The sequence below is a fragment of the Populus nigra genome, chromosome 3, assembly GCF_951802175.1.
Source record: "Populus nigra chromosome 3, ddPopNigr1.1, whole genome shotgun sequence".
NCBI lineage: Eukaryota > Viridiplantae > Streptophyta > Magnoliopsida > Malpighiales > Salicaceae > Populus > Populus nigra.
In genome coordinates this window covers 8,082,269-8,106,692 of record NC_084854.1, presented here as the reverse complement: position 1 = coordinate 8,106,692, position 24,424 = coordinate 8,082,269, and the positions used below count along the sequence as shown (strand labels likewise).

The 24,424-nt window shown below is 31.4% G+C and overlaps 2 protein-coding genes across 4 annotated transcripts; one reads left to right on the top strand and one right to left on the bottom strand.

The window, feature by feature from the left end:
* The first annotated feature begins 1,985 nt into the window (after positions 1 to 1,985).
* On the top strand, positions 1,986 to 3,909 carry LOC133689059 (CBL-interacting serine/threonine-protein kinase 6-like). Its single transcript, XM_062108774.1, has one exon. It carries the CDS (start codon positions 2,330 to 2,332, stop codon positions 3,641 to 3,643), a length of 1,314 nt encoding a protein of 437 aa, XP_061964758.1. The 5' UTR covers positions 1,986 to 2,329; the 3' UTR covers positions 3,644 to 3,909.
* An 11,612-nt stretch (positions 3,910 to 15,521) lies between these two features.
* LOC133688937 (AP2/ERF and B3 domain-containing transcription factor At1g51120-like) lies at positions 15,522 to 22,628 on the bottom strand. Of its 3 annotated transcripts, none has more exons than XM_062108594.1 (4): positions 21,303 to 22,628; positions 21,038 to 21,221; positions 20,771 to 20,805; positions 15,522 to 16,808 (listed from the first exon to the last, which is right to left on the bottom strand). In XM_062108594.1, exon 4 carries the CDS (start codon positions 16,799 to 16,801, stop codon positions 15,746 to 15,748), a length of 1,056 nt encoding a protein of 351 aa, XP_061964578.1. In that variant the 5' UTR covers positions 16,802 to 16,808; positions 20,771 to 20,805; positions 21,038 to 21,221; positions 21,303 to 22,628; the 3' UTR covers positions 15,522 to 15,745. The 3 variants fall into 3 exon arrangements, with proteins under 3 accessions (XP_061964578.1, XP_061964579.1, XP_061964577.1); XM_062108595.1 differs by having other exon boundaries at positions 21,354 to 22,628; XM_062108593.1 differs by having other exon boundaries at positions 15,522 to 16,819; positions 21,038 to 22,628.
* Positions 22,629 to 24,424: the final 1,796 nt, after the last annotated feature.

Sequence of the window (24,424 nt, the reverse complement as noted above, 5' to 3'; positions counted from 1 at the left end):
CCTTTTTTTTCTAGATTTAGTCCTCATTATTTTAATTACTTTTTTCTAATTCTTTTCTTAATTTGTTTTTTCTGTTAATTTTTTCCCTCGGTATTTTATTTCATTTTTTTAATTCAATCTTAGTTCTCATTCTTTTAATTTTTTTTTTTATCCTTTTTTATTTTATTTTTTGATTAAGTCCTTTGTTATTTTCTTTCATTAGTTTTTATATCAGATTTTATTCTCATTATTTTGATTACTATTTAAATTTTTTTTAATTTTTTATGGTTAAGAAATTTGTTCAAATTTGTTTTAGTATTTTGTATGGTAATCTCGGTCTCATAACTAAAGTTGCGGGTTTTAAAAATTAGCTTGATTTAATCCTGATATTTTTTTATCTTATCATTTGATATAAGACTATTAAATCTTAAATTTTCTATTTTTTTAATGAAATTATCTCTAATTACTGATTAACTACTCAAGTTAATCTAGATTCATTTGAGTTATTATTGTTTAAATATGTTTTTTATGTTAAAAACAATTAACCCACATCAAAGCTGCGCGAAAAAAAAATCTAGTTACATAAGATACCATATCGTCCATTGATTTTTTTTTCTTTTTAAATTTGGAGGTATTTATCAGAAGTAAAAGAGGGTTGGGTGGGTCAGGGAAGAGGGATGAATGAGGCTGGTAGGGTCCACTGATGATGACAGCCACCTTTACCTGCCATCTCTTCACTGCAATTATTTTCTACCTTTTTCATATTCTGCTTTGCAATATTTTTTAGGATTTCCATGTTTCTTTCACGCAAGACAATATAAATTTTATGTTGAGATTTTCATTTGATTAATGAAAATCAAATGAAAATGAGAAAATTTTGAGTTAATTATTGTATATTGTAATTCACCAATGGTCTTTTCCTCTCTAAATGGTTCCAACCATAATTTTAAGTCTCGGCTCAACCTGGCCAGGCGGGTCGACCTGAGATTCAGAGCTGAAATCAGGTCAGGTTAAAAAAAAAATAAGAAAAAAAAATCTGGTATGACCCAGTAAAATCTAACTGCATCTTATTGACTTATTTTTTTACAAAAATGATATTATTTTAATTTTTTTTAAAAAAATTAACCTGATCAAAATCCAAAACCCGAACCTTGAACCGGGCCGGCTACCAGATCAGATCTAAAAACTATGATTCTAACTTCATAATTTGTTTTATTATTTTTACTTCGTGAAATAATATTATTCTTTCATTGAAAAGAGAATTTTCTTCTTCCAAATCTTAAAAATGAAAGCATGGATGTTATATTTATATATAGATGTGGTGGAATAAAAATCCTACAAGTGTAGTTGCTGAAATAAAAACTATTTTTTTAAAAAATAAATTGTAAAATAAGTTAGAACATATATATATATATATATATATATATATATATATATATATATATATATATATATGTATGTATGTATGGAATTGCAAGTGAGAGTGTATATATTGAGATAGTAATTGCAAATGAGAGAATTTTTTTATAAAAATATAGTAAAATAATTTTTTAATTCAATTATTTTAAGCTTCTTCTAATACATTTCTAGCATAGCTAGGAATTCCAAGAGATTTGTGGTGATTGAGAATTTTTGCTCTTTTTCTTTATTATTTAGATTTAAATTTAAGATTAATATTTAAAATAAAATATTAAATTCCTTGAACATCACAGCAGTTTTGTTGGCATGTACCAATAACTCTTCACCAACCATGATTTTTCATGAGAAACAAGAAGAAAATTCACGCACCGGGGTCCACATTGGAATTATCAATAACCTAGCAAAGAGGGCTGGAAAAGGCTATAATGGTAATATCACGTGTACAGGACTGGTTACGTCATCCAGACAAGTGCCACCCATTCACCATGTTTATAACCGTCAGATTGAACTCTTGACTGAGACCACCAAGTGAGGACAAATTGGTAAATTAGGACCACAAAAACTGCTATAAAGACATCCTCAATACATTGAACTCAGAAGAAGAAAGGAAGAGAGGCAGAGAACAAATCCCGTTTGCTTCTCTACTCCCTTAGCTTAAAAAATCTCTTTCCATAAACACAAGCCCTGTTAGGGAATGCAGAGAGATGAGAGGGGTTCTGTTAACAAACTCTGAATTATCTTACCGTGCCAAGAAGTGCATCGGCGGCAGAAACTGCCACCGAAAACACGTCGAGGACGGGTGATCCATAGTGTTTTCTCAAGCCATTTTCTCCTTCTTAAATCTTGTAGTTTTCACCTTCCAAAATCTTATATCTCTCTCTGTATATTTTATATCCGTAAGATTTTTTTTTTCTAGTGAAGTTTTCTTTCGATGGCAGAAAAAACAAGTGATGGCCACCCGACCTTGCTTCATGGGAAATATGAAATGGGTCGGTTACTAGGCCATGGCACCTTCGCTAAAGTCTACCACGCGCGTAATTTGCAAAGTGGCAAGAGTGTAGCCATGAAGGTAGTTGGCAAAGAGAAGGTGATAAAGGTAGGAATGATGGAGCAAATCAAGCGAGAAATATCAGTTATGAAGATGGTGAGGCACCCCCATATCGTTGAATTAAATGAAGTCATGGCTAGCAAGTCCAAGATCTATTTCGCCATGGAACTTGTTCGAGGCGGCGAGTTGTTCTCCAAGATTGCTAAAGGTAGGCTAAGAGAAGATGTGGCTAGAGTTTATTTTCAGCAGTTGATATCTGCTATTGATTTTTGTCATAGTCGCGGTGTTTATCATCGTGATTTGAAGCCAGAGAATTTGCTGCTTGATGAAGATGGGAAGTTGAAGGTTACAGATTTTGGGCTGAGTGCTTTCTCTGAGCATTTGAAGCAGGATGGGTTATTGCATACAACTTGCGGAACACCAGCTTATGTTGCACCTGAAGTAATTGGGAAGAAAGGGTATGATGGTGCTAAAGCAGATCTTTGGTCTTGTGGTGTTATTCTCTATGTGCTCCTTGCTGGGTTCTTGCCATTTCAAGATGATAATATTGTGGCTATGTATCGAAAGATTTACAGAGGTGACTTCAAATGCCCCCAATGGTTCTCCTCTGAAGCTCGACGACTGATCACAAAGCTTCTTGATCCTAATCCAAGCACTCGAATCACGACTTCCAAGGTCATGGATTCAACTTGGTTCAAGAAATCATTGCCAAAGACGGTGAGAAGCAAAGAAGAGATGGAGTTTGAGGCTTTCAATGGAGAAGAAGATGCTAACGGAGACAAAGCAAAGCAACCTGAAACACTAAACGCGTTTCACATAATATCTTTATCACAGGGATTCGATTTATCACCGCTTTTTGAGGAGAAGACAAGGGAGGGGAAAGAGGAGCTGAGATTTGCCACAACAAGGCCAGCAAGCAGTGTGATTTCAAGACTCGAAGAGGTGGCCAAAGCAGGGAATTTCAATGTCAAGAAGAGTGATTCCAAAGTGAGATTGCAAGGGCAGGAGAGGGGCAGGAAAGGAAAGCTAGCTATTGCAGCTGACATTTTTGCTGTCACGCCATCGTTTTTGGTGGTCGAGGTGAAGAAAGATAATGGAGACACTTTGGAGTATAACCAATTCTGCAGTAATGAGCTGAGACCAGCCCTCAAGGATATTGTTTGGACATCTCCTGCAGAGAATTCAACTCTCGCTTGAATTTGAGAATTGGGATTTGGAGGTGGAGGTGTGCAAATTGCAGACAGACTGAATTGTAGTCGTTCTTGTTTGTGATGAGACACAGAATAGTCTTCATTTTATCTACTTTTTTTCCTCTCCGTGCGTGTGAATTATGTGGTGCTGTCACAGAGTACAAATGATCTGTGAATTCTTTCACCAAAAATCTTAAATCGCTGATCACATTTTCATGTTAGTGTGGCTATGTATGTTCCAAGTTGGATTGGATTGCTCTTCTGTTTCATTAACTTTGTCTTCTGCTCCGTCTTTCTTTTTCCTGTTTTACTCCTGAGTTACCATATAACTAGAAAGTTGGTCGGTATTCTTTCTCCTTTTTCATCATTCGTTTTCGAGGACCATGACGTGCTTCTTCCATGAAGGGGATGCGCTGCAGGTGGTTCAAATAATTTAAAAATACAAAAATAAAATTTAATTTGCAGGAATTTTTGTTTTCAAAACTCAAAACAGTGGTGGCATCTTGCTCCAAACGGACACGAAAGAGCATGATTGATCTGAAATCCCTATTTTTTTCCGCTGCTAACCGTATCCCCATTCTCTCTTTTTTTTGGTAGAATATAATTTATATTTTTTGTCTTTGAAAAATATTATTTAAAAATATTAGAAAGAATTAAGCTTTATGGTTTGCATGGTAATCTTCGTTGATGTTGTGGCACGCGTAGAGTAGCGCGTCCAACATTGTAGACAGTATATGATAAGACATAAAACAAAACGTTGTCGTACAGCATTAAGTGGCGTTTATATGATTGGGATCACTGCATGTCAAATGGCTGAACTTTCTCAATTATTGTCCTCTCTTCTGTTGCCCAACCCGCTCAAGTTGCTCTAAACGAGCAGGAGAGAGATTGTGCTGCAGTTCAAAAATATCTTCCATAAATTTGAGTTGATTTAATAAATTCGAATTATAAGATAAAAATAACTTTATAAAAAAAATTATAAATTATAAATTTATATTTTTAATAATTCAAGTTGAAGAATGAAATAAAAAAAATAATTAAAAAATGATAAAAAAAACTCTAAATCAATCTGACTAACCTGTAAAACTTGTGATTTGGGTAATGATAACCTCATAAAAAATAAATAAAAAAATATGAAATCAAACTTTTAATCAACTCAATGCTATGAATGATATTGACAAAAAAATCAATTAAAAAACAAATGAGCCGAGATAATTCATATTAACCTGTCAAACTTGAATTATAAGACTGGAATAATTATATAAAATAAATCAAAATAAATTATGAAGTCCAATGCCCATTAAACTCAACGTTGAAAGATAAATTTGCAAAAAAAATAATTATTGAGAATCAAGTTGTTAAAGGCCAAAATATTTCACTATTCATTACTATAGTGAAATACAAAGATCTTTTAATAAATCTTGATGATCAAACTATAAAAGACAAAAATATTTCAATTTCATCACTAAAGTGAAATACCAAAGTTTTTTAGTATATATTAATAATAATGATTAAATGAGCTCTGTTGTAAATTTAATCCTTTCATTTGAAATGAAATTATAACTTAATACCAAGATGGTTTTATAGTGTTGTCTTCTCTAATGATATAGGGTAATAGTATCAAATAAAAAAATTATTTTATTTTTTCAATAAAAAAACTGTAAACACAGGTTTTTTCGATGCATTTTTGTAGTTAAAAAAATTCTAATGAAAATAAAAAAAACTTTATGCATATATATAATCAAATAAATTAAGAACTATATATGTTAATAAATAAAAAAATATCATAAACGATAACTAAAATAAAACATGAAAATCAAGAGACAAATATATATATATATATATATATATATATATATATATAATCTCGCAAGACGAGATATTTATTCAATTGTGCTTGTTAAATTTATTAATTAAAATAATTTTTTATTCAATCAAAAATAGTAGAAATATTCACACATTAAATTAATTAAATAAAATAAAAGGCAAAAAAAATATTATGTAAGACTGCACATATTAGAAATATAATTTGAACATAAATGTTTTTTATTTTAAAAAATAAAGTTCATCAATACAAGAGATTGAAAAAAATAAAGATGAATAAGAAAAACATCTTAAAAATTAAATGCATACAAAACAACAAAAAATAATAGTAATTTAAAAGATATTCTATCAAACAAATTAAAAGAGAGCAATGATATTAATCTAGATATAAATAAAAAATAATTAAAAAAAAAGGTTAGACCCTAGTAGGCCTAGCAAGCCAGGCCAACTCGTCTGCCCCATTTCATTAGGGTTCACGCAAGAGCTAGGGCTTTTTTTTCTCCATTTAGAGCGGATGACATGTTATTTGCCTCAATTTGTTTTAAAAATAAAAAAAAAATAAGACACACATTGTTTGATTTTCCTAGAATCTGGCCATTGTTGTGGCCGAAACATCAGGGGTAGAAGGGTTTTTAATCCAAAAACTCATGTTTTACCTAAAACATCAAGAAAACACAATAGAAACCGTCACAAACCTATCCATGATTTTAAAAAACCCAAAAAACCACCACAAAACTTGATAAAAAAAAATCTTCATGAGTTCAAATATGTTTTTCTAGACACTTTCAAAGTAAAAAAAATCACCTAATGTAAACTTCTCTCATCAAATGAAATAATTTGACACAAAGATCAATTATTTTGGTGGTTAAAATTAGTGTCAATGATATTGTTTCTCTCTCTACACCAACATTTAATGACCTCTCTCTGTTCTTTTTCAAATCAGGAACTAAAAAATAATAAAAATAAATTTTTATACCAAAATTTGATTGAGAAAATATTGAGATACCGAATATTTATTGTTTTTAAAATATGAAAACTAAATGAAACTTTTTATATGAACTTGAAAACTATCACTCTTTATTATGATGTTTTTTTTTTGTTTCCGTCACTTATCTTTCAATTTCTTCTTTAGTCAATAAATTTGATTCAATTACTCTTGAATTTGACAAAAAAACAAAAATACAATCGCAAAAAAAAAGTTTAAGAATAAAATTAAAAAAGTATTTTAAATAGTAAATTTACAGTAAAATTTTTATGAGAGAATAAATAATGTATTTATGCTATAAAAAACACCTTCGTATTTTAGTTTTTCATTTAATTGTGATTGTTAACTGATTTGGAAATTCTCTTACCGTTGAATAAAAAAGGTTTCATGTGTCACACGCACTAGCTAGTTTGCTCATTTGCTGTAGCGGGACCTTTCTTATTTTTCATTTTTGAATTCTACAACTAAAATAAATATTCATAATAAATAAAATGATTTAAATTTTGAAAGAAAAGAATGTATTCTTGTAGTAAAAAATCATATTTTTTATTCATGTATTTCCTTTTCATTTTGATAAAAAAATATCTTTTTAACCAGTACCATATTTTGTTTAATAAAACCTAAAGCCAAATATAATAAGTATTTCATAAAAGTTTTAAAAATTCAAAATTGAGAAAAAAATACATTTTTTCAATCAAAATCTCATTTTTTATTCATTGATTCATTTTTATTTTGATGAAAACATGTTTTTTTTATTAGAAGGTTTTTTTAAGGAAAAATATTTATGATATGAATAACAAGTTTTAATAAACAAAATGTGTTTCACAATTTTACTGGAAGACACAAAAACCAAAACAACAATTAATGTGAGAAAAATATATAAAAAATTAGTAACAAAAAAATATTTTATTCTCCTTAAATATTCATGAATTTATTTTTTTTAAAATCAATTTAATATATAATTTCTCATAAAATAATTGTTAGTATTAATATAAAGAAGCTCTAACCGTAATTGAAAATTATGATAAAACCGAATAATTTTTCAAATATAATTTTAATTATTTGATTTAAAGAGTATTTCATTGTAAAATATATTAAAAAACAAATAAATAAATAGACAAAAAAGGCCAAAAGAATCATGTCAATCCTATTAAGAATACCTAACTGTCGTGCAAATTGACTTTTGTTGGTTGCTTAAAGAACAAACGACAAGACATCTATCATGGAAGATGACGTGGCATCAAGTGGATGGAAAATCAAGGACGAGGGGTATTTCAGACTCCAAAACCTAAATTGCAACATATTTTCAAAAGGAAAAACCCTTCAATGCATCGTATAAACCTTAATACCTCCACTGAATCTAAAAACTCAAAATTAATATGAATCTAAATAATTTTTGTGGGTTTTGATATACTTTTTCTTGGCACGGTTAAAAAAGTTAAATTATTTTTATTAAAATTCTCTTTTAATAAAATATATATTAATATCAAAATTGATCTTATCAAAATATATATGAGCCACACAGCATGCATCGAGTTGTGTCTGCTCCTATTGGCTATCTTCATAAATAGCAGGGTGAATTTGGTCACCTACTAATCATATTTATTGAGAGAGCTACCCTTTTGTATGTTTTACAAAATAAATTATAGAACAAATTTCAGCTAGCTCATCATTTTGGGCTAAATTCTGAACTTGTATGCGAAGACTTTTCCTTACATTTTTACATATCAACTACTAAGTTTTCCTTAGAAATTATTACTAATAATTTCTAAGAAATGACCAATTTAATTGCATTCCAAATCATATAAATGATGAAAAAAAAAACACAAAATAACACTACATACAAGGCAAAAAAAAACATACACATGATAACTATCTAGTAGATAACATAGTGGTAAGAGTTTGGGATCAAAACGTTTGTTTTTATTGTGGTTTCAAGTTTGAACTCTATAGTTGTTAATATAATGGTTACTAAATGTTTACATGGTCATTAATTTTAGAATCTATAAAATTAGTCAAAGTACTCACAAACTAACCTGAATACTTACGTTAATAATAATAATAATAATAAAGAAATGCACATGGCAATGTTTCCATTCTTTCGTATCTATGTGGGGGAGGTCTTTTAGATTCAGCCAGGTAAGTGGTTAAATATTAGTTCTTTAATAACATCATTATTAATTTTGATTAGTTTACAAACATTACAGTGGTGAGGCCCTTGGAGGCGGTAATGGATGATGACGCTTTTGTTTTTTTCATATAATAAATGACTTTTAAATTTATTATATTTAATGCTTGAGAATATTACAATAGCTGTTTTTAAAAATATTTTTTTTATTTGTAAAATATATTAAAATAATATATATTTTTATTTTTAAAAATTTATTTTAAATGTAAATATATTAAAATTTAAAATAATTAAAATTTTTAAATTTTTAAAAGATACCATTCCAATCATGTTCCCAAACAACCATCTTGATCATACATTGATGGTCTAGTATAACTAAAAAGAATTACGACACAATTTTCAATATAATTATAAGTCTTGAATCATTGTTAAAGAAGACAAAACTTGCCAAAGCATTGTTGTTGTCACGGTTATTGATTAGACAACAGCGGGCGACGCTGTTTATTTTAGATAGTGTGTTTGCCAGTATGGTTGTGGGTGCTTTTCAAATAATTTTTCGTGCTAAAATACATGTCAATGATGTTTTTTCACTTTTTAAAAATTATTTTTGACATCAGCATATTAAAACGATCCCAAATATATAAACCATATTAAATTTTACAAAAAAAAATTCAATTTTTTTGGGAACACAGCCGCAGCTGCAACCACGTTCCCAAATGAGCCCAATTGGGAACGTTAATTATAAAATAATTAAGTTAATTAAAACCAGGTTATTGTTAAACCCATTGTTTTGATTCCAAGTAGATGGTTTTATAAAATAATTACTAAAATTAGAGGATTTAAATCTTAAAGTGTTGATCTGAAGGTTAACAAAAATCTGATGGTTTCAACTTTCATATATTGATGTGATGATGCGTTTTTAAAATCTTTCCAATGAAAAATAATTATTTCTTAATTAAAAATACATTTTATTATTTAATAAAAAAATAAAAAAAGCAATAGAAAAGGTGTGATCTGTGAAGGAGAAAGCATACATGCTTGGGCCCACTTTTGTCCATGGACCGTTTGGTTGGTAAGTCAAGATGACCGAAGCATCAGAACTGCCACATAGGACGCCAGTTTCATATGGAAGCTAGATTTGTAATAGAACTTAAGTTGGGCTTACAATGGAATAATGGGCTCTACCCATCATGATTTACATTTGAGTTTCTACACTGCAAAGGAAAAAACAATAGGATTTGTTGTTGCGGAAGCCCAATCCACCATTATCCTTTGATTTGTATAATCTACCCCATCTGTCATTTAATCCAACGTCCAGTATGACGATTATAGCCCCACCAGAAGCTATTCATCATTCTCTCTAACTACTTGCATAATGCATGTGGCAATAAGAACACTCCTATACTATAAGTGGGGATGGCTTGGACTACTGAAGATATCATTAAAGTCTTTCTAGCTTTTGATGGTATCTTGTTTCACCAACCATGGATCGTTTTCCATAATCAATCATGGATATAATAAAAAAAACATCCCTTTTATTTTTATCAATTATGGAAGGCAATCTAAGATATTTTCTATGATTCAAAGGGTTGTGGACCTTCAAAATATTCGAAACGTATGATCTGCATTCACCCATCACATTTATGTTTAAGTAGATACCAGATTTTGCAAAATTAATTGCTTGCCTAGAAGCTATCTTATATTATTGAAGTAAGTGCTTAACCATGGTGCTTTCCCATGTAGTAGCTCTAAAAAATATAAAACTGTCATTTGTAAAAAAAAGGTGAGAAACAAAAGGAGTTGTTCGAAAAATCTTGTACCCATAGATGTCTTTGTTTTCTTTGACACGTCTAATTAAAGTAGACAAACCCTTGCTGCAAAGAATAAACAAGTATGGTGAAAGTGGGTCACCTTGTTACAAACCCCTACTTGGCTGAATTGGCCCAACCTTTGTTCCATTCAAACACACACAATAAGAAACTGATGTAACATAACATAATCAGATCCACCCAACCAGTATTAAATCCCAACTTTAATAAAATTGCTTGTAAGTAATCCCATTTTATTATGTTATAAGCTTTGTTCATATTGATCTTTAGTGCTACTAAGCCTTTGTTACCTTTCCTACATTGCTTCATATGGTGGATGGTTTCAAAGGCAATAATGACATTATCATTAATTGACCTCCCTGGGATAAAAGTTGTTTGTATAGGTGAGATGATTTTGGATAGAATTCCCTTTAGTCTGTTAGCCAAAGCCTTCACTATAATTTTATACAAGACATTGCATAAAGCAATTGACCTAAAGTCCTTCATGGAAATTGGATTGTCACCCTTGGAAATCAATACAAGCATGGTCTTGGTAAGTTTTGTTGGGAATTCCTTGCTCTCCATCCAATACTTGTAGACAATACACACAACTGGCCTTATTAAGTTCTAGAATTGTTGAAAGAACTTAGGATTTAAGCCATCGATTCTGGTGAAGTATCTGCTCTCATCTCAAACACATCGCGTTTGAATTCCTTATCCTGGAACAGTGAAAACAAAGTAGAGTTTATTGCTGCAAAAACACACAGGGCCATATGGTTTGTTACAAAGTCACTTGAGTAAGGACTTTCACCAAACAGTTGGTGAAAATAATCTAACACCATATTTTCCATGCCCTTTCATCTTCAAATTCCACCACCACATCATTAATCAACCTCTTAATCCTATTTCATCTTCTTATTATAGATGTAGATGCGTGAAAATGTTTTGTATTAGCATCCTTATCTCTTAGCCAATTCTCCTTCACACGTTGATGCTAGTACAACTCCTTTTAGGATAGTAGCGGGGAAAGCTTGTCTCGATACCTAAAATAAGCCTTTATTGATGCTACATCTCCAAGGCTATGCAAAGCTTGAAGATGATTATGATAGTCCAATATCTCCATTAAGTAAGACTATCTGACCATTGCTAAAATCTACCAATAATTTGTTAGTACGTTGATTTTATCCATGCATGTTCAACCATAATTCCAAAGTCTGGCTCCTTAGTCCATGCATTTCCGAAACAAAACTTGAAGTGTTTATGATGGAAAAGAAATTTATGAAATACCAAATAAATAAGATTATGATCAGAGGTCCCAACAATCAGGTTAAGGAACTCCATATTATGATAGTGAGATTGCCAAGAATTAGTACACAATGCCCTATCCAGATGTTCTTGGACGCAAGCAGGAGTCCCTCTACCCCTTTCCCAAGTGAATGGATAGCCCACCAAAGGAATATCAATCAAGTTTTAGTCTTTCACAACATCTCTAAAATCTTATAACAAGGACAAAGGATGAGGATTATCTCCCCTCTTATCTTCCAACCGAAGCAAATCATTAAAATCTTTAATCCATACTCAAGACAAATTTGATCTTTTACTAAGAGCTCTTAGGAGGTTCCATGATTCCCTACGTCTATGTCGTTATGGAAACCTATAAAAAACCATTTATCTTTATTGAAAAGAGTTTGTACCCACCACTTCTAAATCCACATGGTTATGAGAGTATCCAATTAATGTAACAGCCCCTAGACCTTTCCAAAACATAGCTAAACCACCCCCTCTTAATTTGTCAACTACAAAACACCCATCAAACTTAATTTCCCCTCTAATAGATTCAATTCTACTACTATCAACTCTAGTCATCTGGCTTTCTAGACAACACTAGCACTTTAAGAGCTTGAATTGCATGAGAGTTGCCAAGTCCTCGATAATTTCAGCTTAAACAATTCATGGCTTATGACAGGTCTGATCATCAGGTCCCGCCATTACTCTATGTCCATCAGATGTGCCCATAATTTTTATTGATGAGAAAGTTGGCCCAACAAAAATAGTTTCATTTACAAAGAGCATTGAACTTATATTACCATATCCTAAATCCACTCTTCTTTTCTTTCTATCATACAATAGATGAAGACCTAACTTTTATGGCCCAAATAGCTCCTCCTGAACAACCCTAACCCTTCTCTCTCTGCAATTAATATCAGCTGTAATTGTTGGCCTATAATAGATGTAATGGTTGTTAATCCCTTCTCCTCCACCTTGTTACTGTCCCTCAACCACCTGTTGTTGTCCTTTTTTATTGGCTTCCTTGTAACTGTCCTGAGCCATGCTCTCTACTTCTTAAGGACCTTGCCATCTTGAACTTGGAAGAGTTTATCACAGAATTGATTAGAGTGGCCTAATAAAACACAGATGAAACATAAAGTTGGGAGACGTTCATTCTTGAATTGGACTAAACATCATGAGCCTTTACTTTTACAAATCTTTTTCCAACGCTTCAGAGGAAGACTAATATCAATCAGAACCCGAATCCTTATGTAGTTCCTTCAAACACCATTATTATTGTTCATATCATAATCAACAAATGTCCCAATAAAATTTCCAAAATCATTGGTTTAGTCGATAATGTGGATCATTAATGATCATTGAGTTAACGTATAGGCCTGAACTTTTTAACAAAAAAATAAAATTAAAAAAATCAATTTTTTTTTAATCAGGTTTTGATTGAACCTATGAATTGTTCAAATCATTTATAAATATGACTTGGCCTAGAGTACAAGTTATCAAGGTTTTAGTAAAATTGGACCAAATTTAACCATTATCACTATCTTATAGGTTGTTAGAGTTTTAGATCAATATGTAAAATCGGACCAATTTAACCATTATAAGTGTTAAAAGAAAGGATTTCATACCAGCACCTCTACCTAACTAGATAAATAAAAGCATCATAACAAGATTATCCTACTATACTAAAACATTTATAAAACACTAGCCATTTGACCAATTTAACCATTTGACTAGCCACAGGTTGGATAATTTTATTTTTTGGTATAAAATGAATATGTAGGCTTTTCTAATGTTTTTTTTTTACAAAAAATCCTAATTATAAATTTAAAAGCCTATACATATATTTAATTAAATAAATCAAGAATTATCAATGCTAATAAATGAAAAAAATGTTAAAGTTTCTATTCGATTCGCCTCATTACGAGTCGAATAATTTTTTTTTCTAACGTAAAAGAATGCATTGTTGGTGTTATTAACATATTTTTGGACATCAAGTAAAAAACATATTTATAAATAAAAAAACTGATGCTTACAAATAATAAAATAAAAATTATATGTGTTAATAAAGACATGTAAAATCTCAAGATAGTTTTTAACGTAGTGAAAAAATAGAACAATATTGCAATTGCTATAGTGAAACACCATTTACTTTTAGTTTTGTATAATAATTTTTTTAAAAAAAAACATGTAAAGAAAAAAAAGGAAAAATTACAAAATAATGAAGATTAGAAAAACAAATAATATAAATAGACAAAGTGTAGAGTGATAAATATTCCAATTACAAAGAATAAAAAATAATATTTTATTTTCCAAAAAAAATACAAAGAAAAAAAAAGAAAAAACTAAAAAAATATTACAAAAGAATGAAGATAAAAAAAATAGTGATAAATAGGCCAAGTGTAAAGTGATAAATATGCCAAGTATAAATAAAAAAAAGAAATAAAATTCAAAAAGTAAACTTAAAAAATTATAAATTTGCCACCAATATAGTAAAAAAAGTTGAAGAAAATTTCAATTGTGCCATTTCTATAGTGAAAGTGCATTTCCTTTTAGTTATATGTATAATAATTATGACGTTTTATTATTTATATAAACAATGAATCATCTTAACTTTTTTCTTTTTAATTTATATTTTTTAAAAAAATTAGACCCTTTTATAACCTAATTTGATGAAATTAAACTGGATATTATGATAAAAATATCAAATTAAATACAATATTCATCTTGGATATAATACAAATAGAATTTGATCTACTTTGATTCCTTTGTTTTTGTTTTTTCCTTTTCTTTTCATTTCCCCTCTTTTTATTTCATTTCATTTTTTTTTCAATTTTATTTTGTAGCAAAAAAAAAAACTTAAAAAAAAACCTACCACATGTTTCATTATCCATAACAGTGAAGCATGTCCTTTTTTTACCTTTTATTTTTTTTTTCCTTTCCATTTCCCCTTATTTTTATCTTTCATTTTCATTTTTTTTTTTTAATTTTATCAGTCAATATTTTCATGATTTTGAATTTATCTTCATAATTAATTTCAGTTTGTCATATAGCCGGGTTGATCAAATATGTAGACGTCCCAATATTATATATGTAAAAGATGTCAGCTTGATTTATTTTTAAATCCAAACCACACTTTTACTAGTTATTCAAGCTATTTTTGGACGCATCAAGTCAAATGAAATATATCAAAACAACTTCAACATGATTTAATTTTAATCTGAACTAGACAAGAAATCGAGTTGAAAGGTTTCATAGTTAACCTGCTAATCAGGGTTTAATAACAATTCCAAATTATTTCTTGTGGCTTGGATTTTTTTATGTTCAAAGCCATTTTGATTCGATCCGTTACATAGAACTCGCTAGTAAACTAGGATATCCCAATTTAGCTAGGAAATCATCATCAAAGTTGTCTTCACGCAAAACACGTCATTTTTTTTTATTATTGTTTAAGAGTAATTAAATATTTGTTTTTGCATCGTAACTAGTTTTTTAAAGTGTTTTTAAACTATTTTTTATATGAAAAAACAACAAATTAATATTTTTATATATTTTTAGATAATTTTAAAATGTTAATATCAAATATAAAAAATTTTATTTTAATATATTTTCAATTAAAAATCATCTTTTCCCCGGCACCGCTTTGTTGTGTTTGTGAATCCTAATGGTGCTATGCATTAACTGGCTAGGGACATTTTGGCCCAAGATATGCAGATCCAAAAGACCACCAAATGCAATCACCTGTCAAAAATGAAACTGAAAATGAGAAACACAATACCTTGGGCGTTAAATCCCGACATCATCTCATGCAAGAGGAACTGCAAGGATTGCTCCCTTCCCTGCAGCTTGTAAATTATAATACCAATAATTGCATGCTTCCATTAATAATTTGGCCAATATTCACTAAGATCTTGCCCGAGAATTTTAGCATCCACCCAAGCTGCCAATTACAAGTCCGATATAACTAAGGTAATTTCTAGTAATTAAAATTGCTCATATAAAAAGCTGAGCCATCAGAATAAACTTAGCAACCCACACTAAAAGGCAGAAGAGAGAACCCTAAGAAACCATGCCATTCTACAGAATTTGTATGCCAAAGAGTTTAAAGCCTGTTTTCACAGCGTCATGTGTTGGCTTCTCAGCTCGCATCATTCTGTCTTCTTCGACGTTCTTCTTGACTGTACTGTCACGGGCGATTCCCGGGCCTTGGAGAAGCTGCAACTCAACTTTGGACGCAATGCTTTGGTTGGATGACTCTGCAATGTTACTGCTGTTTTCACAGTTGCTTACATCAATCATTTGGAATGTTTGAGTAGCGGAATCTACAGTCTCTCCACTCTCGCATAACCAGAAAACAATGGAGTCATTTGCCTTCAATTTTTTTTCCTTCACGAATCGATTCCAACCCCTTGTGAAGACATAACTCTGACTGCTTTTCCAATAACAATACCGAAATTTCCACAACCTCATTGACTTGTCATAGAAAGCTAGCATCACATCGACCATTTTGTCAGCTGCCTCATCTTCTTGAGCGCTTTCAGAAATATTTGGGAAGTACTTAATAGCGTATTTCTTAGGGATGACAAGCCTATTTAGTTTACCAACATCACTTGGTGTTAGCTCCTTTCGAAACAGTTGCTTACATGTTAGCCCTTCACTACTTTGCGGCATCATAAGCTTGAGGCCGAGTTCAGTCTCCAAACTTTGGGAGTATGTTCTTATAAAATCAGCAAACTTGGATTGGTAGGTACCATCCTTTATCATGGCAAGCACGACTTCAATGCTGTAATAACTTTGAAATTTTGGCTCTTCGACAGTTATGTCAGTTGGTGGGAAATTTCTCCGTGAATCGCCACTCCGAAGCTTTATTGCTGCACTATCATAAGCCATAGCTGCCTCCCTTTCAGATTTGAAGGTTCCTAGCCAAATCCGTTGGTGGTTGGCATATATTTGACAACCCCAGTGACCATTTGGCTGTGGCACAACACCTTTGAATCTTGAAGCGCTGATATTACTGCCGGACCTTGCACGCTTGCTTGGTGGAAATGGATGAGTGCTGCTATTTGAATCTGACAGTTCTTCAATTGCAGGTGTTTCTGCATTTAAAATCAAGCTCACAGTTTCTTCTTCCATCGAATTCCTGAGCGAAAACTAGCCGCAGCTTAAAGTTAGTGAAGTGCAAGAGGAGTGATATAAAGAACAAGAGCTTCATCTAGAGAAATGAACACAAGCCAATCACTGTATGTTTCTAGCGTGCTAAGTTTGATATAGCATATCTTCTATATATGATTTCAACCTTTATTTCAGTGTCAAACAAAAATGTCCAAATGCATCAGAGCATAAAGTAAGCTGGGAGTCTTGAGGAACAAAATTAAATTTCCATTTTTGTCTTGACTAAACTGCATCAAATAGCACAAGACAACAAAATTTCTTCCAATTAGCATGCTTTTAGCACACGAAATTATCAATGCAAAAAAGGAATACAAAAGTAGCAAGAAGAAGGTTATGCACAACACCTGATTCTCTAAATTATCTATGCCTACAGAATTAGATAATTCGAAATCCGGTTTCTATAGATCAACAACAGCATGTTATGGTTTCCATCATGAAATCAGCTCAATATCAGATACAATAAATTTGAAAATATTCTTTTTAAACTTTAGGATTTTCATTCCTCTAAAATTAAATTAATAGTCTGCAAGATAAAAAAAAAAAAGGGGGTTAGTTTGATTCAACAGTGAAATCAGCTCAATATCAGTGAAAATTGATTAAAAAACTACCCTCGAAAGTCTCTGTATTTCGCAGTTTCTAGGCAAAACACTGTCTTGGTTCAGTAAAAAGGGATGTGTTCTTTCCATATTTCATATAAAACAACCAAGCAAAGTTTGAAAACATCGCTTCCCTAGTGAAAATACATCCCCGCCTCATACTCTATCAATTGAGAGCAAAAGAAATGACCATCTCTTCAACCATCTTGATCATATATATTGAAAACATGCATGATAGACCAGCTTGACAATATGACTATATATCCCATATATAATAGCATAGCAGTACAAAAATGCATTGCTTCCCTAGTCAATCACTACCCTCTCCTCAATGCAAACATGTACAATACAGCACTGAACACAAATCCAGGAGATGTTGTCTTCATCCCCCCCAAGATCCAGAATTCAATTTAACTTTATGTTTTATATGGGTTTTTATGCATAAAACTACCACAAATGTGAATCTTCGTCTATCTAGCTGAAAGTTTTCTGTGCCAGCTTTGTACCAAGGCCACTTTTGAATAAGAAAATTCTTCATTCAAAAAAATCTTGAGAATTTCCAAGCATCGTTGAAGCAAGCTCAAAACAATCATTTCTGATATCTTATTCAAGTTTTGTTCTTATACAATATTGGAAACGACATACAATCTGGAGTCTGGGGCTTGAGAGAAGAAGTGTTCTTGGTCTATTGCCCCTTCTTCTACAGCCTAAAACGACTAATTACAGACTCCCCTAGGACAGATGGACTTGAGAGTGGCATAAACATCTGAAACAACCAGATCTCTGATAATCTTATCGGTAGTATCAACCAGAAAAAGCGAAAAAACTAATCTTGGGAAGAACATGAACCAATAAACAGTTGATAGCACCTCTCAATCCTTAAAGCATCTTGGTACTATAATTACTCAGTCTAGGGTTTTGATTAACGAGGCAAACTTTTGCAGAGTTCTTAGTAAATAAAGATAGAGAAAAAAAACTCACAAAAACCTAATCTAGGTATATAACATCTTTTATATATTTGATGAGACTTCTCTACCCTGACTTGGAAGCTAGAGCCCGATGTCAACATGAATAAAGTGAAAATTCTATAAAGAATTTAGGTTAACTGCATAGCTTAGCTTGAAGTACGACAAATTCAACTAATTGTACATATGATCAATGCACATATATGTAGAATCAATGCAATGAAATGCAGCTAAGGTATCTATCATCAATCTGAAACCTGATTATGAATGTGCTTTACTTCAGAAATTGTTATGCGATTCAAAATCCAGCTACTCGGTAAACTGGAAAAACAAAGGATGAGACATAACTCTGCATGGATAATATCTAACAGCACAATTACGGCACACAGTTCCTCTAAGTTATAGAAACTACATAGATTCTGCTCCTTTACTCAACTTGGAATTCATGACAAAAGAGGTGAACAAAAAGTAAGTGCTGATTGCAAGAAATTTGGTAAAATCAAACATCTCAGCCGTGGAATAGATAGCTCTTTGACACAGCACTATATATAGAAAACCGCAACAAGGAGGAAAGTACATGAACTCAATAAAACAAGCATAATTACAACGTCCCATTGTACATGAACTACAGGACTCAATAAGAAACCAATTTTGAACAGGAAATCAACATGATTTGAAAAATTGTATTGAGAAAAAAACGTTTCTTTCAGATGGTGTAACCTAACGTCATATAGATGCTTTATTTCCAAGCATTGGAAGTCATTTTTTCTTCCCCTCAACTTCCATGTATATAACAAAATCCTTTATATTGTTGCATCCACAATCTTCATAGTTTAATTTACTTTCCAATAAAATGTTCGCGATGATTCCTTCCTCGTTTATGCCAGCTAGCGTATCGTACAAAACATTGCTTGTACACTCTTGTGTGTTCGTTTGTGTTTAGAATGCTATAAAATGAGACTACAGAAGAAAGTTTTGATTTGAGAAGATTTCTCCTAGGAAGTTTATAAGATAGAGATCATTGAATCATGCCTAACAATAGAACTATAGCTTGCATTAAGTTCTTAAGTGGAAGAGCCAGCCAAAGCAGCTTGTTTTCACAAACAACCTGACTTGCCATGCACAGACTGGTTCAACATTGTGCATGCTACTGCATTCATGAATTTGGTCTGCCATTATAATTCTTTTAACATAAAAAATCAATGTTTTCATCTTGAACTTTGTTTTTCTTAAGAAAAGGGGCATCAGATCAGAAGATCAAACAGCATAATAGCGAACTACACTGCTAAAACTGATAGAGATGATGGTAATGGTTATAGGAATTATGAGCATATTTTAGTTTATGATCAGAAAAAAAAACTCATGGTTGTCTCTAGCAGTGAAAAAACTTCATGCCTAACTACCAAACTACTCAACTGATATCAAATTCATTAATATAGTACCTGTAAAACCTAAATTCTAGTCTGAAAACCCCTCTTGACATTCATTATTACGACCGCATCAAGTCAAGTTGCTAAAAGTCTGTACAAATGGTCCTTCACTCTATCAAGTGCTAGCCGAAAACCAAACAGTAGTCTTTAATATTATTTCTCACGCTGTCCTTTTAAATTGTAGGATAGGATTATGACAAATAATTGGATGTCTAATCACATCTACTTAGTTTCTTTTTCGTAATTTGACAGGAACTCATGTCCTGCTACACACATTTTATATAGAAGTACTTCTCACAAGGAGGAAATACAGTCCAGTCATTCAATATAGCTTCTGTTCAAGGACAAGATATAGTCAAGAATATTATAGAAAGGAACCTTTAAGAGCACATAACACAAGTCAGTTCCTTTCACTGGTGGACTAAAGGGAAAAACAAAATCTGTAAGATTATTGTAACAGGAAAAAAAAAACCCTGCAAGTACAGACAGCCAAAATTAGAACATCAGATGTTAAAGAATGACCGTTATGAGGACTGAACGAAGTCTTTGATCCACGAACAAAAACCCATGAATCTACCATTAAAGAAGCATAAAATTATTAATAACAAACTGTCTAGTACTTCATTTAGAGATTAGTGGAACTGCCTTCATGAAGTCATTAACACAACAGATTTAGATTAAAGACGAATCCTCCTTGCTATTAACTATTATGCTAAACAATTTCGAAACCCTATTATATTGGCTCACACATCTTCCTTTAAAGCAACTGATGTTCAATCCAAGAACCCCTAAATCCCAATAAAACCAAACTAGAGAGATTATTTTCCAAATCTAGCAAAAAAAAACATCACTGAAGAACACACATAAAATTAGAAGAAACAACACTAGTAAGTACATCTAGAAAGCAAAAACTAACATGTAAGAGAACAGGAATGCTACCTGACTGCTGGAAACAGAAGCCGTCCGTTGCCCCCCTATAACCAAGCAAACAGCAAGCGCTTTAAAAACAACTAAGGGTGATTTACTACTTGAAATAATAAAAGCCAGGCCTTCGCAAATAAGAAAGATCTTCCATAAAAGGAAGCAAATAAAGATCGAGAAAAATCAGCTGGCAAAATTAACTACTAACCACTGAACATGGAAATTCCCCTTGGCATTCAACCCCTAAAAATAAAAAACAAAAATTTCCTCCGATAAATTACTTACCTTAAGGGAGCGAAATAATGCATATCTGCCCAGAAGAGGAAACAAAAACACTTTCCCATATTTGGCACCCTTATTTGCTGACCCTATTTTCAGGAGAGTCCCTTTTCTCCTACTGCAAGTACGAGTTCTAGGCACCAAAAAAATCCCCGAGTCCACAATACCCAAAATTTAAAGTGTGCAAAAACTGCATTAATTAGTTAGGTTAAACATCAGTAAAAAAAGAAAAATCTGGATAGGCTGTCAAAATAAAATAAAATAAGCAGACCCAGATTAAGAGACAGTAGTAGCCACACATGCCCTTTACTCCTTCCTTTACCTTGCATGGTCACCAAGAGATACAAAAGGATTAAAGAGGGAAGAAAAGCAGGAGAGTCTTGATGAATCAAAAGCTGGTGAAATATAATATTGGGAACTCATTTTCAGATTCCAAAATACAGTTTTCCGTTAAATTTTGAACAGTAAAGAAGCGTACTTCAAAGAGCACAAATCGTCCTCTCCTTCCAAAAAGAGGACCACCATAAAAAGCCACGCTTTCGAGCACCATCAATAGTTTTTTTTTGTTGTTGTTGGTTTATATAAGAATACAAGCTCACACAAGTGGATGAAATTTGACAGGGAAAATTCTTCAAAAAAAAAAAAATATAACCATCTGATGTATGAAATGAACCCGCCAAAAAAATCATTCCGTTTCTACAATTCTAGTTACCAGCAATTATAAAATAATTTCATTGCCTGAAAGAAAAGAGAGAGATGTCATATAGAGCAGATTTTTTATGGATGGGGAGGATGATGCGTCAAGCTTGCACTTGAGATACTTTATGCAGTGGCGCTCTTCAGCTGCCCTTTCAGTCATAAAGAAAGCGAGAAAGACACAAGCGTGTGTTGTGATAAAAGGAAGCTGCAGAGAAAGAGAGAGAAAACACATACATCTAGAAGATAAGAAGGATCAGTTACAAGTGGAGATTATAATTGAAATAATAATAACAACACACACACTCTCTAAGAAAGAAGAGGATAGGATAGTAGTTCTTTTTTCCTTGAAAGAAAAATAGAACTGAAAAAGGAAGGTTTAGTGGGTGCACGAGGAAACACTTGGAAGTGGAAGCTGACAGAAGAGATGTGAGCACACACCCTGCAATGGAATGCCTTCATACCATATACTTTTGTGTGTGCTCACTCTCTTCTGTCAGTCTTTCTTTTGTGTCCCTCTTTAATTTTCTGAACTAGAAAATGAATTATACTGGCAAAATCTAAGCACCCCATGAGGTCATCACTCAGATCTGGAACCACAGATGCACACATCAAGTTTTGTATACATCAAACCCAAGAGAATTGTTTAGCTGCACCATAAACTAACTAGGGTTTGCTCAATCACCCAAGGAAAACCCTTAACTTTCTTTGTTCTTCTTCTTCTTTGTTTTCTTTCTCTACTCGAGTGCGGCATAAGCACTTATTTGTGACAGAAACCTTTGTCCTCCTGAAGTTTTTAGGTTGGGGCGTGGCCATAAATAAGGAGGAGCAGACTGGGGGAGGGGAGAGAGAGGGGGGTGTTTTGTTTTGGAATGACTTGCTCATCGGTCCTCCAAGAAATTAGTTTTCTACGACCAAAATAATGAATGTGTATGCTCTCAATTATTATGGATCAGATCCATGTGGAGGAAGCCAATCACATTGCTGGATTCACCCCAACAGTTCATTACTGGAATTATTCATTGCGTTTCAAATCTTGAAATCAACTATTAAAAAATTTATTAAATTTCTTAATTGATAGCAAAATCATTTCAAGGATATGTTTACCGTCAAATAAAAAAAAATTCTGTTAATTTTTTTTTTAAAATTAACATTTTTTGAAAAAAAATCGAGAAAGTAGTATAAAAACTTCTTTTAAAAAAAATTATAATAGCATAATCAGATATAGAAAGAAAAACATATAAAATTTTTATAAAAGAGTCAAAAATATATAAAAATTAGAAATAAAAAAAATAAAAATTAAAGTTGAAATATCAACAACAAAGAGGGTCAAATGTGATTCTTGAGGGAAGAGAGAGAAAAAAAAAAGAAAAAAGGTTAACCAATGACAAACCAGACAATCATTATTTATACGTGTCACACCACTAGGATGAAAACATGACGCCACTTCCATTGACATGGTAGAAAAACTTTTTCGGACGCTGAGAGATGTCGTACACATCGCTTGAAGGGCGCAAACACCTCTCAGGCGTTGAAGAGTACACTATATGTGCCCCGACCATTTTTTTAATATATATTTGGTTAAATGTTATATTGCTACTAAGATTACCTAATAATAATAATAATAAATCATTGTAAAATGATGAAAAAAGTCATTGACACCAATTTTAAAAGCTTTGCTTTTAAAGATGTTTTGATTATTTCACTGTCTTTTATATATATTCAAATACCAAATTTTCATATTTTTAAATTGATAATAACAAAAAAAAGCACTACAAAAAAATTAACAAATACAAATGAAAACACCCATAAAATTTGTTTGTTGGTATATTACAACCTGTCAAACTCGTGACATGGATCATAAACTCTACAAAGTTTAATAATTTTATTTTAAAAAAATATTTTTTATTTAATTATATGATAAAAAAATTGACACTAACTGCAAAGCAATCAAATAGAATTTTTTTAAATGATTACAATGAATTGTACAAAAGAAAATGCTTTCTGAACACAGTAAAAACTAAACAATATTAAAATAATGTCTAAACAAGAATTTAATAAAATAAAATAACTAATTTATTTCAATTAAATAATTTTTAAAAAATTACATTTAAATTATTAGAAAAAAAACAGGTTAGCTTTTGATTTCTTCTTCCAGTCTTGCCTACATTCCGGGAACTATAGAAATGGTCATAAACTTTAGGGTTTTTTGAACTAAAAATTTATTTTTTAAAAACATATTTTCATTTAAAAAAACATAATAAAAACTATTAGAATCTCTAAAAACCAATTTATCAATCCAAAAATTACAATTTTGGTCTAAAAAATATAATATCCAAACTAAAATAACCAAAAAAACAAAATTTAGAAAAATATTAAGGTTAAATCTCTCAAAAAAGCGCCAACACAATATTTTTTATTTCAAGGAAAGCTATTTTTAAAATTTTTGTCCTCTATTTTTTAATATATTGCAAACAACAAAATCATTTTTGTTTTCACAAAATTGAGCACCACTCCACTGCAAGTATTTTTTGAGATTGTGATAACATTTTAAAAAACAAACCAAAATAAATTATGAAATCTAATTTCCAATCATAAATAAAAAACTAAAGAACAAAAAAAAATCAAATCATTGCATGAATCCACATGACTTGTGTTTGCATGAATAATAAAACCAAGAGGCCCTTTACATTTCTT